The sequence below is a fragment of the Pholcus phalangioides genome, unplaced genomic scaffold, assembly GCF_987345545.1.
Source record: "Pholcus phalangioides strain wild (caught in Gottingen) unplaced genomic scaffold, Ppha-v1.0 ptg000017l_1, whole genome shotgun sequence".
In the NCBI taxonomy this organism is placed as follows: domain Eukaryota; kingdom Metazoa; phylum Arthropoda; class Arachnida; order Araneae; family Pholcidae; genus Pholcus; species Pholcus phalangioides.
Window position 1 is genome coordinate 29,043,918 of NW_028301610.1, and position 16,120 is coordinate 29,060,037.

Sequence of the window (16,120 nt, forward strand, 5' to 3'; positions counted from 1 at the left end):
AACTCAGATCAGAAAACCATCACCCCAGGGTACACGGAAGAGCCTAATTATAAACTCACATTAAAATGAATGAAAATTTTGGCAGGCAGGTATATTCCCAAATCATTACGTGCACTCAGAGGGCTTATAATGAAGCTCATCATTATATCCACTGTATGTATTACGATGTCATATTTTAAAATTGCTTCGTCTTTTGCATGATTTTGTAGCTTTCAATAATTTCACGATTTATTGAAAGCTACAAAAGTTAATGTTACTTAGTTCTATGTATTGTTAATATTTAATACAATATCAGAGCTGGAAGGTCACCATGACGACTAAAACTGGTATTGACGCCTAAAATTTTCTTTGTGTAGTTACTAAATTGCAGACTGGGAGCAGCACAAAATATTTGGAATTTATAGCAGCATATGCTGCTATAAATTCCAAGTATGTTAATTGTCTGATTCGAAGTATACTACCCATACTTAGAATTAGACAACCATAAGTATTTTTTATGGGCATCGTATAATATTTCATCATGTATATATATTGTTTGCAATTTCATTTTTAATTGGGTTGCTGTATTTTTGAAATATATGACATCCATATTTGTTATGGGCATCTTTTTCTCAGCCACCTCGTTGGGCATGTTGCCTGTTGTGGCGTTGTATTTGTATATCTGCCAACATGAAAGAGGGTTGCTATGCCCTGAAAAATTCAAAAGAAGCATTATTTTGAGCCTTTTTCTTCGGGTAAAAAATCTTTTGATACCTACAAAATTGTTCTGGCTGCTAGATTTATTTCCGATTTGTCCAGCCCTGTACAATATGATTATTTACTCAGCACATTGTTAAATTTATTTTATATTTATTGTGTGCAACCAAGACATTTATGTTTATCTTTAATGATAATGCAAAACTTTTTGAAGGCTTAAACTTGATAAAATTGTTATCACTGCTACATGTTAAATTGCATTTATAATGTAGATGAACATATTCTTTCTAATTTTAGGTTACATTGGAATTGGTGGAAAAGGGCCCCCTCTTTCAGCCGACAGCTCTAGATCGGGGTCCCCTCACACGTCAGGTCCTTCTCCAGGGTCTTTCATTCCACAACCAAGAGGAGCAGCAAGAGAAAGAGTTGGCTTAGACAAAACCAGATCGAGGTATTGACTCAAAATCGTGATGAATTAATATGTAAATTAAATTATCTTTTCTATTATATCATGTTCAAAAACATTTCACCGCTTGTTATTCAAATCGCATTGTTCAAACATCCCGGATGAGGATCAAATTGAAATCATATCACATGACAACTTCATGATAGGAAACTTTGATTTGCAGTTGGTTATACAACTCATTCAAGTGTGTAAAAATCTTTATCAAAAAATATAGGCCTATATATATATATATATATATGCCGTATTTGCTTTCTTTTCATTCCGCCTTTTGTGTATGATATCCAACTTGACCTGAATCCTTGCTCGCCCTGAATTTGCACTAGACTAATTGGAACAACAAATTGCCAAAAATGGCGACACAATCGCTTTGAGTTAAATGTCGTCTTTCGGATTAAATAAAAGGTCAACAGGTTGAAACGCTGTCTAAAAATCCTCTTTTTTTACATTTATGTACTTAGTAGTAGGTAGGTAGGGATTAGAATAAGATTATGGAGACATGCGACATGTCGCCAGAAGCTATAAATAAAAGACAAGTGAAAATAAACAAACCGAAGGCAATTTGAATAAATTATAAGACCATTTGTGCAAAAGTCTCACCTCGTCCCAGTGATAAAAGCAAACACTGCTATTATGTCGATAATTTTTCTTCATCAAAACAAAGCATATAGTTCGAACACACACTCATACGCTTCGAACAAACCAATGATTATGATATGAATGCCCAGTTGCCATCCGCTGAGAAGTCAAGTCAATAGTTAAGGGAAGAAATGATATTAAATAAATTATTATAAATTACAATCTATTTGAAGTCTAGACGTAACGATAATTAATTTCAGTTGTATTTTTGTTGTTGTTTTCTTCAGTTGTAAGTTTTTTTTCAAAGATTTCTTCCAACTACAGTAAAAGTCAGTTATAACAAGTATGGCTTATAACGAGTGATTTGCAAGGGGGTTTTAAAATAGCTAATACAGTAGAACTTGGTTATTTCGAATTTTTACGAAGTTCTCTTAAGTTTTGTATCTAATTTAATGTTAAAATGTCTTGTTTAATTCGAACTTCTTTCGAATTGTTTGGGCAATTCGAAGTTGGGGGGGGGGGGAAATCATGATTCTGATTTTTTTATGAGCTAATTCAGTTGTGAAAAATCCTACAAGAAGCCAGACTTTGATTTTAACAAAACTAAGTTGTTAAACAGCAAATTTTTAGACTAATGAAAGTTTGAAAATTCTGTTTTTTTCTACTTTTTTTTTTACAATTTAATGTTCATTTTAACATTGTTCAGCTGGTGGGCATTGAGACTGTGTATCACTTACTACCGATAATGTTGCTCAATTTATGGACCAAAGTGTACCATTCAAAATCTGAATGTTTTTGTCGTCATTAAGAGTATGGAAAATATCGGAAAGTACAAATTGTAATACGTTAATGAAAGTATATTTCTTTGACAGAATAAGAATGATAAGCAAAATTTAGGAAATATATGGTTTCATAGATCATCTGTTTCCATAAATCATGCTTTGGGCATAGTCAAGGGCTTATGCAGTGATGCTGAACAGCGGAATAACGTAGATCCATTATTACAAATTATTGAAATTTGGGGAACTCTTTCGTAACTCATGATAAAATTTTAATAATTGATAATTATTATACCGTGATGATTAAGTTGCAATTCGTATGATCCAGGATAGATTAATTGGAAAATTCAAACTTTTTCCAGTGGCTTTGGACTTCGAATTAACCATGTTTACCCGTATTTAATTTTAACTATCTTAAAGATACAAAAATATTCGGTTATAGCGAAATTAAAATTAGGAATCATTCGCAATAACGTCAAAAAAGACTTCTAAAAAAAGTTCTTCTAGTTTTTCCTTCTCTCTCTTCAAGAATTGAACATCATGACTGTTGTTATGGCTCATGCTCCTCGTAAAAATTATTATGAGGTACTTCGAAGAAAGAATGCACACAGAAAAGTCAAATTCTTAAAACCCCTTTATGTTTTGGGGCTTCCTCACTATACACATGGGTTATGTGATGATTTTATTGGAATTCAGTATCTCCTAGTGACTAAAAGCCGAAACACACTATACTGACGGGACGTAATTTCACGTCATGTCAGAGACTTTGTGAAATCTGATTCGTGGGAATTCAACGTTATACAATTTCCACGAATCAGAATTCACAACATCTCTCACGTGACGTGATTATCACGTCACACATCAGTGTAGTGCGTTTCAGCTTTTACCACGAGATCAGAAATTGCAATTTAAAGTCGTTTCCGAATGACTGACAAAATCGTGCTAAGATAATTTTCCGATTAGCTTGAACATGTTTGTGAGCCTATGCAGCCATGGAAGTGTAATTATGTAATAATTGAGATTTTTAATTGTATTGGTCGATTAAATCGTGTTTGATAATACGAAATTCTATGCAGAAATGTCCTAGAGCAGCAACCTTTTTTCACACTCGCGGAGCCCTATCCAGTATATAATTTCTATGGCGGAGCCCTGTTTGACTCGAAGAGCCCTTTTTTGTACATAATTTTTATGTACTCTTTTATTTATTTATCTATCAAATTTACTGATTTATATCATTTTCATCGAGTCGTCGCGGAGCCCCGGTTGAGAACCCCTGTCCTAGAGAATTCATTGCTGAGAAACCAACAATTCAATTTCATGACGAGTTCTGTTCATTCGTTAATATTAGAACGAGATGGTTTAAAAGACATTTTAACCCTTTATTATCTTGACGGTACTTTAAACTTGAAGCTAACCTGGTTAGATAATTTGTTTTGAACCAACTGGTTGTTTCAAAAACATTGGTTTTTTCCCTTTAATTAGAACTAAAATTACCTACCAAATAAAATTTACATGATAACCATTTATTACCATCACATTTATACTTTTATTTTGATTTATTATAATTTTCTTATTCTACTTTCCACAATATTGGATATAAAGGATTAATACAGTAGCAATTTTCTACAATTTTATAACCTGACAGAGCAAAATATGGAAATTCGCTTATAACGAGAAGTCCGTTATAACGACAGTTTTCCTTGTGATTGTGACCGGTCACTATAACGGACTTTTACTGCATTTTGAATTGATTAGCGCTAGCAGTATGATAAAATTGGTGTTCCTTGTTTTTTTCATTTTCGATAAAACTGAGAAAAGAGTTATATAGTTGCTGATGACCGCATGGCCGTGGATTATCCAGGTAACCGGGAGATCCGAGAGGTCAAATTAGTGGTTAAGCTAGATGTGCGGGGATGGGTAGGAATATGTAGTTTATCGGCTTAGGCCACGTTTCGACTCAAAACGGGTTGCTGTTGGCAAACAAAGTCAAGTTCAAGGGGCAGGCACGTAGCTGAAGGGAATGTGGTGAGATCAGTAGCCATTCGGCCCCAGGTATAAAAAAAAGTAATTACAAATCATATACGCGAGGTTTTTTTTTCTTTCAAGATTTATTCTGTGCTTTATACGATCGGGGTTTTTCTGTATACAGTGATACCTCGGGTAACGAAGATTTTTTTCGTGATTTTTTTTTCCTCGACTAACGAACATTTTCGTTGATATGGATGCACGTGCTAACATAAAACAGCCGTGTCGTGAGCTGAATTCTAGCGCTAATCATCATCAGAATTTTTTTCACTCGAGACCGAATTAACTCATGTCCACCTCAGAATCTTTTTCCAAGTGTGCCTTCACCTCTCTTTCTGGAAGTTTTTGAACCGTATCATGTATAAAGATAGAAATGGATATCGCTGATAGATAATGCATTGAAAACAAAGCCCTATGTTTACTAAGCTCTCATTGTTTCAGTGCAAGACTCTTAACATCAAACTGAACAGTCTGGATACTTCACAGCTGCCAAGTCTACCGAACTTCTACTCCATCTTCCGGACTCCCGAAAAATCGTTATATCTGCCGAACTTCAACTGCGTCAAAAGTCAAAAGTCACTACTCTATTAGGGAAAAATTATTTTGAAAGAATTTTCTTGGGAAAAAAATGGTTATGCTTTCATTTTTAATCCCCTGAAATCACGACGCAGGTGTAATGTAAATTGTCATGATTGTGTAAAATAACAAAACTATTTGCAAGATGTACAGAAAACTGGATGTTGTGTGAAGATGCGGATTTTTTTGAAAAGAAAATTTCATCTTTTCCGGGAAACGAACCCGGGACCCTTGTAAACCGAACGAGTTCTCTTACCACTAAGCTACAGAGGCGTGAGATGACATGTATTTGCTTTGAATATACATGTATGTCTCGTTTCGAGTCGATGATATTTTGTTCGTGTGATTTGATCTGAAAGTAGTGATGACATGTAATTTAACAGTCTAGTTGGCAATGATTAGCCACTTCTTGCTGATTGGCGATGTCACGTTTCGTGAAAGGGGAAAATCCCTACAATTTTACTTTTATCTATGAGAAATCCCTACATTGTTTTCCAAAAATTCCTTTTATACTGTATTTTTATACAGAATTTCGATCCGCGTAAAAACCTCCCTAATTCTAATTCTTCAAAGTTATGATATTTGACGTTGTAATCGAAACTTTGGTTATAGCGTCAAAATTTCGGGGAATCTTCTATGTAATAACAGAGTTTCACTGTAAATGCGAATGGAGCATTTTTTTCCAACTAAGTAAACGAGAAATCACAGCTAGAGATTCTGCCCATCATATCATCTAGTATGAGAAATGTTTAATCAAAATAAGTATGCAACGAAGAAGTACCGAGGAATACGTGTGTTGAAATACAATTGAAAATATTCTGGAGGGGAGGGGGTCGTTTAAGATGGAAGAAGATCGTCAACTCATCGGTTATATATTCACACTTCCATAAAATTAATAGAAATAGCACTCATAACGTTCATGTTGCAAAAGGTTCTATAGTTATTAAAAGAAAAATGTTAACGTTTTACACGGACACGTAATGCTAACAAAAAAAAAATCGACTTTCATTCACCGAGATATTCGAATTCAAAAAACGGAGGAAACTGAAAAAAACAACGGTAAATGCTAGTAAAACGGTTCACCCGCATTTAACATTGTTTTTTTTGCCAATTTTCCTCCATTTTTTGAATTCGAGAATATCTCAGCGGATATTGCACTTAGACAAGTAGAATTTTATTGTTGGCATCAAAAGTGACAGAAACAACTTTGTGATTGGGTTCTTGAGCACAGGGTGTCCGTATAAAAAGTTTGCATTTTTATTTAATAACTATGCAACCCCTTGTAATGTGAATGACATATCTGAGTACTACATGTTATTTGGATACTTTTTCTTATTGAAAGTATGCCTCTAGGATCAACGGTTCGCCGGTAAAATATCATACGCCCTGTTACCTGTGCAATACACTGTTACTGTGTAACAACAATACAAATCAAATTATCTCTTTTTCTCTCTAATTTAGTTTTAATTTTTTTTCTCTCTGATCAGGCCTTCGTCGACAAGTTCAACTTCATCAATACCACACTTGCCAAATTCTTCAGCTGGCAAAAATGCTGCATCTACTGGAAGATCTGTACCACAAAGTGGGGCTCAAAACAACAATGCCAGCAATTCTATGTTAGATAAGCTAAAATTTTTTGGTAAAGACAAAACTAGCGAGAAGTCCAAAGGTATACAGTTTTTGCAGTTTTTTTTTTATGATAATGTGACTGCGCACTTCAATGTATTTTGACGTAACATCATATTAGAGAAAATATATTTTTTTATATCAAATTTCAGAGAAATTAATCAGCGAGTATAAACTTCATAAATTAATTAAATTTAAAAAATTCTTCGCATAAAATATTAAACATTGATATTACGCTTTGCAAGCTCAGATGTCATCGATATGTTGACATTGAATATCTATCTAGTCATTCGGATGTCACTGAAAACTACATTGATTTGAAATGCAATTCACCAGTTAAGGATCGGTGGATCGAGCATTCATTTAGGCTTTCGGGCTCAAATGGTCTCAGAAACGCTGTTTAAAACGCTCAGTTTTAAGCCAATGTCAGGGTGTTCCCCCTTGATGAGATCCCTAGACACTGGCTTCGATTAATTTCATTATTCAATTCTCATATAATGCTTTCCAATTCTTCTCATCATCAAATTCCAAAATTTCTTCTTATCATCAATATGTTTTCAATTTTTCATTTATAAACAATGAATTTTTCATAATATATATAGCCGATATATATAAATATCAAAAATTCTGAAATTAAAAAAAAAATTTTCACGACATGTGCTTGTAAAATAAACCCCCGATTTTGCAATTGATCATTGGGAGGTATTTTTTTTAAATATTCAATTTTTTTTCATATTTTTGAAATTCACATAGTTTAAAATTTCGTAAAAGTCTAACAAATGGTTAGATATCCAAGTTCGAGGTTCATTTCACTAAAACATGTTGAATAAACATTTCTGCAAAATTGCAGAATTTTCGGTGCAGTATTTTTTTTTTACCTTGTCGATGAGCTCAAAAACTGCAGTCTGAGGAAAATAGCGTTTAAAAATGTTTTTTCTTGTGTACAATTTACACTATAATTCATTACTACTTTCTTTTATTTTGAAAGGACAAATTAACCGATTGGCACAAAATGTTTTGTATTTGATTTGCAATTGAATGAAATATTTTCAAAGCTCTTTTTGAAAAATTGACTTCAGGGGTCGTAACACTCCTTAAATTATAGAATAGAAAATATGTTTCCAACTGGTGCACCGCTGGACCTTGGGGTTCCGCAAGAGTTTTTCAAAGATTCCACGGTATCAAAAACTAAATTTTTTTATTGTTTTTACAATAGAAATAGCAAAATCAAAAATGTTCTTGTTTGTTTGAGTTGCGTGGAACAGGTGAACTAAAACTTTGAACACATCTCTGGCCTAGATACTCTTCAGCCGAAACACCCAAGATTTCAGCTTTCTAATTATTACTTTGTATAATGTTTTTATTCTTATAGGCATTACATCGACAAGCAAAAGAACCAGCAGTAGCAGTGGTATCAGCTCAGCACGAAGTGAGCGCAGTGACTCGTCAGCTAGTATATGTAGTGAAACTGTTCGCGCACGCACGTTACAACCGCCTTTGTCTAAGCCCCCAGCGACGGGGCTAGTAAACAATGCATCTAGCATTCCGGCAAAGAATCTAATTAAGAATTCGAGTTGTCTTCCTGCAACAAAAGAGTTGATCAGTAAATCAAGGACAGCAGATGGTGAGTTACAAATGTTCATATACAGGATATGAACATTGGATTGAGGCATATACTGGGCGCAGGGGAAGCCCTTTTCTCCTGGAATAATTCAGGATCAATCATAAATTATTGATCCTAGAAGCATATTTCCAATTGGAAAAAGTACCCAAATAACGTGCGGACCTCAGGTACGTCATTCATATTGCAAGGAGTTGTACAGTTTTGAAAATAAAAAATTAACATTTATTTTCATTTGGTCACCCGGTTCTAAAAAACCCAATTATGAAGTTATTGCCCTGTCTCTCCTGAGTCTAACCAAAAACATTTTATGTTTTTAAGAGCAACATTCGCTGAAATATTTGAATTTAAAATCGCTGAAAATGAAAGAAAGAAAAGCTTATAAAGCGTAGTATAAGCTTGTTCATTAGTTGATTTGGTTCTTTCCTTCATTTTCAGCGATTTTTTAATTCGAGTATCTAAGTGAAAACGTGGAAACAAACACTTGAAAACGTGTTTTTTTTTTTTTGTTCGGCTCAGAAGAGAGTGCAACAACTTTCTAATTTTGTTTTTTAGAACAGGGTGACCAAATAAAAAAGTTAATTTTCTTATTTTAATATCTATACAACCCCTTGCAATATGAATTTCGTACTTGAGGTCTGCTTCTAAGATCAATGGTTCGCGAGTTATTCCAGGATAAAGGTCACTTTTCTATGCATTCTGTAAATAGTGATCCCTATGTATCATTTTCCAATGTATCGTCTTTATCAAGATAAGTGACTATCTTGATAAGCTAAACAAATCGCCAGCAAACTTGCGATTTTGTTTAGATTATCAATTTGGTGCATGTTTATTTAAGTTTTTGAACTTGACATTGGTTATCGTTCTGCGAGTAGTTAACCTCAACAAACTCTGAGCAAGTTTTGATTGCAATATTTTACGTGGGGCCTGTTGTTCAGATATTATTCAGTTCACCGTTCCATTACAATTTAGATAAAATTGTTTTGGAATCTTCCCTGTGATAGTAAAATATGCGGTAAATTTTGAGATTTTCACTCGTAAATGCCTGATTGTTGAACTGCAAGAAGTCTCACAAATTTCTTACGTGAATTGTGTGAGAGCTAAGAAAAGTAATATACTATTTGCATTCTTGACTTAACGTTCTGCTGAAAAATCCTTGTTTCAATTCTTTGGAATTTCATGTTTCGATGAGGAAATTTTGCAAGTGAGTTACTTATATATCACAATTTTTCTTTGTTACTTATGTGTTGATCTTTTTTAACCCAGGTAAAGATCCGGTGTCAAGCAAAATTGACCAACTGAAATCGGCGTCAAGAATTGCGAAAGAAAAAAGAAACGAGAAATTGAACTTGAGTTCACGAGATGCAACTATTTCAAATAGTAAGGGATCATGCGTATGTCCTGTAACGAACTCAGTTGTGAGTGAAAAAAAAGATTCGAAAAAAACTGAAGCAAATTACACGAAAATAGAACCAGAAAATTCTGTGTGTGTACGACATTCGAAAGTAGTTTGTAACTTGAAAGAGACAACACACAGAACTCTCTCTCCTGTTTTACCTCAAAAAAAACACAGTGCCTCAGAAAATACTTTGGATGTCATGAATTCTCTGTCTGAAACTACTATTTCATCTTCAGCTAGTTTGTCAGCAATGGACAACAATTACAATTCCTCTTCAACCGGTTCACTCGGAATTCCGTCTCCTGGAAGTAGTATACCAAAACCAACAGCGCACGTTAAGGGTACTTCAAAGGTGACTAAAGAAGAGGAAAAAAAGAAGTCAACAGAAAGCGATTCGGCCATTTCTTCGCCTAATCAAAAACATTCAGATAAGATGCCACAGGGTACGACGCTGTCTAAGGACGAAATTTATGTGGCCGTGCGCATTGCTGGTCCAGACACTGAAGTCTTGGATCCTGGAAAAGAAACGGAAAGTCTCGCTCGAGTTCCAAACTTCTCAAAATCGGATCGCAGCAGATCTGAATCCAGAAGTGGATCTATAACAAACAATGTTAGCATAGCTATGGTGTCTCCAATCATGAGTACATCTGTCAAGAAACAACACTCACACACAGAAGATTCTTCATCCAATGAAAAGAATAAAGAGCACACACATTATGAAAATTGCGTAACTGATAACAAGAGAGATCTCCAAGAAAAATCGACGAACCTTGGTTCACACACACCAGCCGAGCCTATCTATGAAACTTGCGATAAACTCTCCGAGAGAGATGCTGCCAAAAGTGAAGCTGCTGCAATTGCGGACGAAAGTGATGATGTCGTGCTCAATATCAAGCCTATGCAGCCTTTGCTTCGAGCTTCACCTTATGGTTACATGCGTAGCTATGGACCATTTTCATCTCCTCGAGCAGCTGTCGGAGGTCGAATGCATTCTTTACGCAATCATACGGACTACATATATGGTGAGACAGGCCGAATATCATCGAGTAGACAATTTTTAGCTTCGTTAGATAACGCTCGTTTGTATGGAATGAAAAGAGCGCTGTCTTCTGGTAACAACAATGGTGTAAATGGCCCTTTGGATGAGAATCAGACATGTGATGAAATTGCATCAGGATATCTCAGCGATGGGGACATGTTGAGACCAAACGGCAATTATAAATCTGAAGACATCGCCAGTGGTTACCTTAGTGAAGGTGGCACAACGACCAACACTAAAAAAACACGGGAAAATCGAATCATTAATGTCTTAGAGGAAGATAGGTACGTTTTTTTTTCTTTTCTTATCGATATCTACTGTTCTCTAGAGACATTAAGTTTCTAAAAAATGTTTGCGTAATTAACTATGTTGTCTGTTTATCAATACCGCTACTTGGGATTAAGCCAGGGCCGCACTCGTGTCAAGCCTAGCCCAATAGTCATTCGCAAATATTTGCTTCCAATATTTGCCTTCCCCTGATACAAAGAAGCAGCAGCAGCATAGGCTGGCTACACACTGGTCCAGCCGATGTTCTTTGGCTTATATTTCTTTCCAGAACACTCTCTATGTTGTGACTGCTGGTGTTCTTCGATCAATGTGTGGGCAGACGGATTGGAAGAACGGAAAGAAAGGCAGCTTCTTTTGACTTCGGTTGGAAGCTGGAAGGTAATGGCCGTTCTGTTCGACCAACTTCCTACATTTGACGATCATTGCGAATGCTGGAGCGGCCACACTACTTGCCCATGACCAACCTTGGAACGTATTGGGCCAGCCTTAACACGAGTGTGGCCTTACCTTTACCAAACTGGAGCAATAATTCCAGCTAGAAAACTTCCTATCATCATTGGCGTTGGACGGGGTAAGATTTTTTTTAATACTTTTCCAATAATTTTTCAGTACTGCAGAAGACAGGTGAAAATTTCTTTTCTGTATTTCTACGTTTCATGTTTCTGCGCAAAAGTCTTATTTTATCTATTAATTCTCATTTTTGTCACACCATGGTTATTTTTGTTTTCTCACGATGGCAAATTATACCGAGTCGGATATTTAAAAACATTTCAAATGGCTGCGCATTCCTCTACTACATTCGTGTAATCGGAATTCAAACCGAAGGTCATTGCACTAACCCGATATCTCCTACATACTACATATAGGTGGTATTGACTAACCACTGGGCAGAATGGTACCTTAATTGGTTTAGAGAAACCAGCAAACTTATCTTATATACAGTTTTTTATAAAGGTTGGTTAAACAGATTGTAAGTAAAATGGTCGACATTTGTTCTTAGCTTCGGCCTTTTTGTTTTCTTCGATACATGAATGAGTTTTTGTAGAGTAGAGAAGTGCTGCACAAAAAGTTCTTGTCTGTTGTGGTGTCTACTTTAATAAATATCGATGACACTTAATGCCAAGAATTATCATCTAAGCCTTTTCCTTTAATTTTTGAATTCTGTGGTAACACATATTTTTTGTATCATCACTTTTAAAATACCAGCACAGAAAGAGATAGCTGTCGCACACATCAAAAGAAACATGAAATTCTAGATTAATAACTTATGGGTTGATGAAAATAGGTTATATAAGACTGCATTCGTAAGCTGGTACATGCTTTTAAATTATTTTTTTACCTTTAATTAACGGATTCACTTGCTTGACCAATCTACTTTTTTGGTGACTCTAGGTTCAGCAGTGTCACACTATAATAATGCACCTAAGCTTCTTCCTTCTGCAGAATGGGTGAAAGTTTGGTTTTTGATGGCAACTTTCAACCATGTGAAAAGTTTTTCATTCATATATGATTACCACATTGCTTGTAATCGACCAGTAAAGTAGTAGTATTTTCAGTAGTAATACTGAAAATAAATACTACTATTTCAGTGGTAGTATTTTCCCCTAAAAGAATTTTAAACAAATTTTTTATTTATTCTGAAGAAAATATTTCTTTTTTTGGAATTCTCTGCCAATTAAAATTTATGTAAATAATGAATGAAAGTACCAGAGAAAATGACTATACCATGTGCATATTAATCATTCAGTTCTCACCGAAATGCATGAAATATGACCATTTACTATAGGCTCAAAGATTATGTAATATTTCTTCTGGGTTGTTATGCCATAACCAGACTCTTCTGATCTTATTCTATTGAAAACCGTGGGTCTCAATAGGTAATGCAAAATGTGCTGCCACAGTTTTGTATAAAAACCGATAATCATGCAGTGGGTAACAACATTCTTTATACGTGATTTGACAATGTCTTTAAGAATCTCCCCCTTTTTTTTGTTCAAACACTAAGCTAACTTAACTCAACCGTAGACAAAACCGTAGCCTCTTAGGGTGGAACCCCGGCAGAATGAGAAGAAGTGGATCTTCGCTAAAATCCAAAGATGCATTTACAACTAGCTAGCAGATTACTTTATGCCATTTTTATGACAAGTTCATTTTAAAAAAATTGTTTTTATACTTGGTGAAAACTGAAGCATATGAAGCCTTTGAGGTTTGTTTCTTCATGAAACCAAATGATTAAACATAGTAAGCTCTAACTCTTTGAATAAGTTAGTGAAGATAAATTATTTTCTAAGTCACATACTACATTCTTAACATATTTCACGTTCTGGTGGAATCATTTTCAACAACGAATCTTTTTCATTTCCTGCGGAAAAGTGACTCACTTTCCAGTTACTCTCAACAAAAAGATTTTTTTTTTTCAAACTAATATGCGACACAATGAATCACAAAGCATTCACTACTCATTTTTTTTTTGTTTAACAGACTTGAGTAATTTTCCTATAGAAGATATTTTTTGTAGCACATCCATTCAGTCTACATACAATACACATTTTTTATAACATGATTCTTCAGCCATTATATAAACTGAAGAGCCAAAAAAACTGGTACAGGCATGCATATGCAAATAAAAAGATATGGAACCAATCAGAGTACGGCGCTGCGGTCGACAAGGCTTATATAACACAACAAGTGTCTGGCATAGTTGTTAGATCGGTTACTGCTGCTACAATGGCAGGTTGACGAGATTTAAGTGAGTTTGAACGTGGTGTTATAGTCGGCGCACGAGAGATGGGACATAGCATCTCCGAGGTAGCGATGAAATTTGGATTTTCACGTACGACCATTTCACGAGTGTACCGCGAATATCGGGAATCCGGTAAAAAATTAAATCTACGACATCGCTGCGGCCAGCTTGACGAGAATCATTAAACGTGACAGACGTGCAACCCTTCCGCAAATTGCTGCAGATTTCAATGCTGGGCCATCAACAAGTTTCAGCGTGCGAACCATTCAACGAAACATCATCGATATGGGCTTTCGGAGCCGAAGGCCCACTCGTGTACCCTTGATGACTGCAAGACACAAAGCTTTACGCCTCGCCTGGGCCCGACAACACCGACATTGGACTGTTGAGGACTGGAAACACGTTGCCTGGTCTGACGAGTCTCGGTTCCAATTGCTTCGAGCTGATGGACGTGTACGGGTATGGAGACAACCTCATGAATCCATGGACCCTACATGTCAACAGGGGACTGTTCAAGCTGGTGGAGGCTCTGTGATGGTATGGGGCGTGTGCAGTTGGCGTGATATGGGACCCCTGATACGTCTAGATACGACTCTGACAGGTTACAGGTACGTAAGCATCCTATCTGATGACCTGCACCCATTCATGTCCATTGTGCATTCCGACGGACTTGGACAATTTCAGCAGGACAATGCGACACCCCACACGTCCAGAATTGCTACAAAGTGGCTCCAGGAACACTCTTCTGACTTTAGACACTTCCGCTGGCTACCAAAATCCCCAGACATGAACATTATTGAGCATATCTGGGATGCCTTGCAACCTGCTGTTCAGAAGAAATCTCCACCCCCTCTTACTCTTACGGATTTACACGATATTAGGCAGGTGCACCAGTTTTTTTGGCTCTTCAGTGTATATAATGGCGAGTTTTAATTCACGAAAACGTAAGCAATATTAGGTTTAACAGATATTTCAAATACATTAATTCATTGAGCCAATAACTGATTCAGATGCAAAAAAAATATAAATAAAATCTTCGTATTTAAAGTTTACAACAAATTCAAGAAACGTAATCTATACAAATTTATAATCTACAGCAGCGGTCTTCGTCAAAATACAACAGAACTTCGCTGATTACGTAGCATTGGTCAGAAAAATATACATATGATCTTATACATTATTTTCGGAAGCAATGCCTAATTATATTTTTTGGTATGCACTTCTACTGAAGCAGATCAAAAATACTGATTCTACATCTTAGAAAATAAAAACATGTCCATCTATGGGCTTTTTTTAAGCGCGACAGTTGGGTGATTTGAGGATTTTAAACTGTAGCTTTGTTGATGAGCTTTACTTTTTCAGTCAACTAGAACTAATCCGCTCTTAAAAAGACTTCTCAAAACTCGCATCTCTGGCATGAAGCGCAACGGCATTCTAAACATAGAACTAGGATTCGAATTTGTTTAACGGGCCACCAATTGCGGAAAGGCTCAGAAACTACTTTAAGATTCAGTATCTTCAAAATTCGAACGAATTTTATTTCCTATTATAATCTTTAATGGCAAGAAACTCGCTTTCAAAGTTCAGCGAATTTGAATTAAGCGAGGGAAAGTGTGTTGTGTTTTTATGTGTGTGTTACAGTAGAGTCTGATAATAGTCTGTGTTTAACGCATAGTTTCCCAAACTTTTTATTCCATCACCCCCTTCTTCAGAAATTTTTCTCTCTCATCGCCTCCAACTCAAGTGAACCCATAGGATCCTATGTTAAACCAGTAGCTTCTATCGCCCCCCTGGACCATTCCATCTCCCACCAGGGGATGATATTTCCCATTTTGGGAAACACTGGTTTAACGGGACCGAGACCACCTCGGATTATCTGAAAACCAATAGAAAATTACTTTTGGGGAGGAAGAGGCAGGTTTCCTATATCTGAGGAGTTTCAGCAGAATTAAAAAACCTTTACCACCCTACAAAAATGGAAAATTGCCTAGAATGTAGCATGCGGGAGTGGTAAAAGAATATTTAAATATTATGTTTCTTGATCAACGTTCAAGGGAGTTATCTACATTTAAATTTTGGAAATGTTCCGTTTTGAAAGAAAATTAGTGGTAACGTTGCCTTTTGATTAAAATTGGAACTGGTTTTTAGTCTGAAAAATTGGAACTGGTTGAAGTCACCTGTTGGTTCCAGACGGTTTCACCTAGCCAAGAAAGGTACCCTTACTACTCTCTCGTGAGTAACAAAAAACACGATCATTCTACAATGTAACGTTCCATAATGAGCATT

At 35.8% G+C, this 16,120-nt stretch overlaps 1 protein-coding gene across 8 annotated transcripts in view; it reads left to right on the forward strand.

Moving 5' to 3' along the window:
* LOC149072716 (uncharacterized) overlaps positions 1-16,120 on the forward strand; it is a 456,665-nt gene that overhangs the window by 305,805 nt on the left and 134,740 nt on the right. For all 8 annotated transcript variants that reach the window (XM_089247007.1, XM_089247004.1, XM_089247005.1 and 5 more), the window contains 4 exons: positions 994-1,147; positions 6,606-6,787; positions 8,117-8,368; positions 9,632-11,087. In XM_089247007.1, the coding sequence (XP_089103133.1) occupies positions 994-1,147; positions 6,606-6,787; positions 8,117-8,368; positions 9,632-11,087 (2,044 nt within the window). The remainder of the gene's footprint in view (positions 1-993; positions 1,148-6,605; positions 6,788-8,116; positions 8,369-9,631; positions 11,088-16,120) is intronic.